This window comes from Gigantopelta aegis, chromosome 6 (assembly GCF_016097555.1).
Source record: "Gigantopelta aegis isolate Gae_Host chromosome 6, Gae_host_genome, whole genome shotgun sequence".
NCBI lineage: Eukaryota > Metazoa > Mollusca > Gastropoda > Neomphalida > Peltospiridae > Gigantopelta > Gigantopelta aegis.
Genome location: NC_054704.1, coordinates 18,796,047 through 18,798,496, shown reverse-complemented (window position 1 = coordinate 18,798,496; position 2,450 = coordinate 18,796,047). Strand labels below are relative to the sequence as shown.

General features: G+C 39.8%; 1 protein-coding gene across 1 annotated transcript; it reads left to right on the top strand.

The window, feature by feature from the left end:
- Nucleotides 1-421: 421 nt before the first annotated feature.
- Nucleotides 422-1,660, top strand: LOC121374403 (interferon-inducible GTPase 5-like). The gene has a single exon (XM_041501504.1). It carries the CDS (start codon nt 422-424, stop codon nt 1,658-1,660), a length of 1,239 nt encoding a protein of 412 aa, XP_041357438.1.
- Nucleotides 1,661-2,450: the final 790 nt, after the last annotated feature.

The window sequence follows — 2,450 nt, the reverse complement described above, 5'->3', positions numbered from 1 at the left end:
AGGTAAAATTGTTGGGGGGGGGGGTATTTTTAATATATATTTTTTTGTTTTGCCTGCCACTTACGCTTATAATCATGTAAGGAACAATGTCTTCGTTTTAACATTTAACCTTAAATAATCGTCATGCAAGACTAACATAAATATGTTCACACAAATATTTTGATGTAAACAAAACAAGTACTGTTACATACCACGGCCTTTGATATGCCAGAGTGGTGCACATGCCAAGCAGGCATACGACTCGTAGATGAAATACTGTTTTCACCTGAGAAAACGTGAATGTAATAGTTTCTCTCTCTCTCTCTCTCTCTCTCTCTCTCTCTCTCTCTCTCTCTCTCTCTCTCTCTCTCTGCAGAATTTGGAATAGCAAAAAGAGATAATAGAGTAAAAAAAATAAAATTAGACTGCATGTTTTGGAACAATGGCAGACGACAGTTTTGGTAAATTTTCTGAACAGGAACTTCAAGAAGCAAAACAATATGTCGACGCACATGGTGTGTCTGGTATCGTTGATTTTATTAACGATAAGGCTAACCAATGGAGGTATATTGGCATTATTGGAGAGTCGGCGGTTGGCAAATCCTCGTTCATAAACTGCATTCGTGACGTAACAGCAGACGACATCGGTGGCGCCGCTGTTGGAACTGGTAATACAACAACAGAACCAACCTGGTATTGTCATCCTTATAACGAAGAACTTGTATTCTGGGACCTGCCCGGTGTAGGAACACCGAAATATCCAAGAAATGAAAAATACTTGGACAGCATCAACTTTGAAAAGTATGATTTTTTCCTAATTCTGTCAGACAGTCGATTTTCAACCAACGACGTTTGGTTAGCAAAAGAGATAGACAAGAGAGGAAAGCGGTTCTTCTTTGTTAGTGCAAAAATTGACGAAGCGATGGAAAATGAACAGGAAATCCGAGGAGAGGATTTCTCAGCGAGTGCTGTGCTGGACAAAATAAACAAAGACTGCCAAAACAATTTTAAAGTGGCCCAGCTGACCGACACTAGCGTGTTTTGTATTTCTAATTACCACAGAGAGATGTGGCAGTTTGAAGAGCTCATGGAACAGCTGATAGTCGCACTGCCGGAGATGAAGAGGATTTCTCTTGTACTTTCCATTGGCCCAGTATCCAAACAAGTCATTGGACAGAAAACCAAGATCTTAAAGGACAGGATATGGAAAATGTCTACCCTTTCCGCCTTGGCTGCAGCCGGCGGTGCGTTGGTTCCAATCCCACTGGTAGGTGGGGCGATTGGTGTTGCCGTAGATCTTGGTATTCTAATAGCGGAAGTTAACTTCTACCTCAAACAGTATGGCCTAAATGACGAGTCGTTGAAACAGCTGGCAGACCGGACCAACACGACTGTTGACTACTACATAAAGTCACTCACGTTTGCCTCGTCACTTGTCACCAAACGACAAACCATAAAGACTTTTGTTTTTGACGTCATAAAACGTCAAGCGACCAAGCAAGTTCAGAAAACTGCTGCCAGGGAACTTGCTAAATTTATTCCGATAATAGGTAGTGTTGTGGCAGGCGGGGTGTCTTTTGGCACATGCTACTACATTCTAGAAAAAACAATCAAAGAGTTTGAGGCGGATGCACTTTCCGTTGTTGGTGCTGCCATTCAGCAGACAAGTTCTCAAATTTGATGAAACAAAGGCGAACAGACTGTATTTCATTGGTTATAACGGATGGCGCTTCCACTGAGCTAAATTTAATTGGACACAACCAGACTATATTGTGTATAATTTTATATTCATTAAACATTTCAAAACAGGGGTACGTTTTGATCTAGCCCGAGTAGGCTACTCTGACAGTAAGAGAGCTAAACGGACATTTGGACAGCTAGTTATCAACGTGTTTTCAATAATGTTCCGGTTAAATACATATTTTTTGACGGGTTTGTTCATGTAGTATATGTATTAGTGATTAATATGTGGATTTTTTTTTTATCAGTGAGCTAAAAAATTATCGATGTAAAGGTATTTACCGTCAACAATAGGATTGTTGTTGTATTGAAGAGGGAATCTTGGACTGCCGTTTGGTAAGCAGAGATTGCACAGAATTTATATAGATTGGTTTCTGAAGGTAAGACAGTCTTGATAACTGTCTAAATGTCCGTCTAGCTCCCTTACCGTGAAAGTACTCTGGTTAGTTTTAATCAAAATAAGAGTGCATTTAGTTGTTACGTTTTAGTATAATACTATGGATAGGTGTACGACCTTCCATTTTTGTAGGGGGCAGACTGGTTTTTGCTGGAAATGCCCGAATCTGGATAACAACATAGTAATTTTTCCGTGTTGAAATATTCAGCTAATATTAAGTAATGTAGTTTCTCTGTATATTAGAATATAGTGTCGAACGGGTTGAAATGAGATGCAAATGGTTTCCGGAGAATAATGAGGTAGTAGGTAGCCTCTTGAACATGCGCATAGAGGA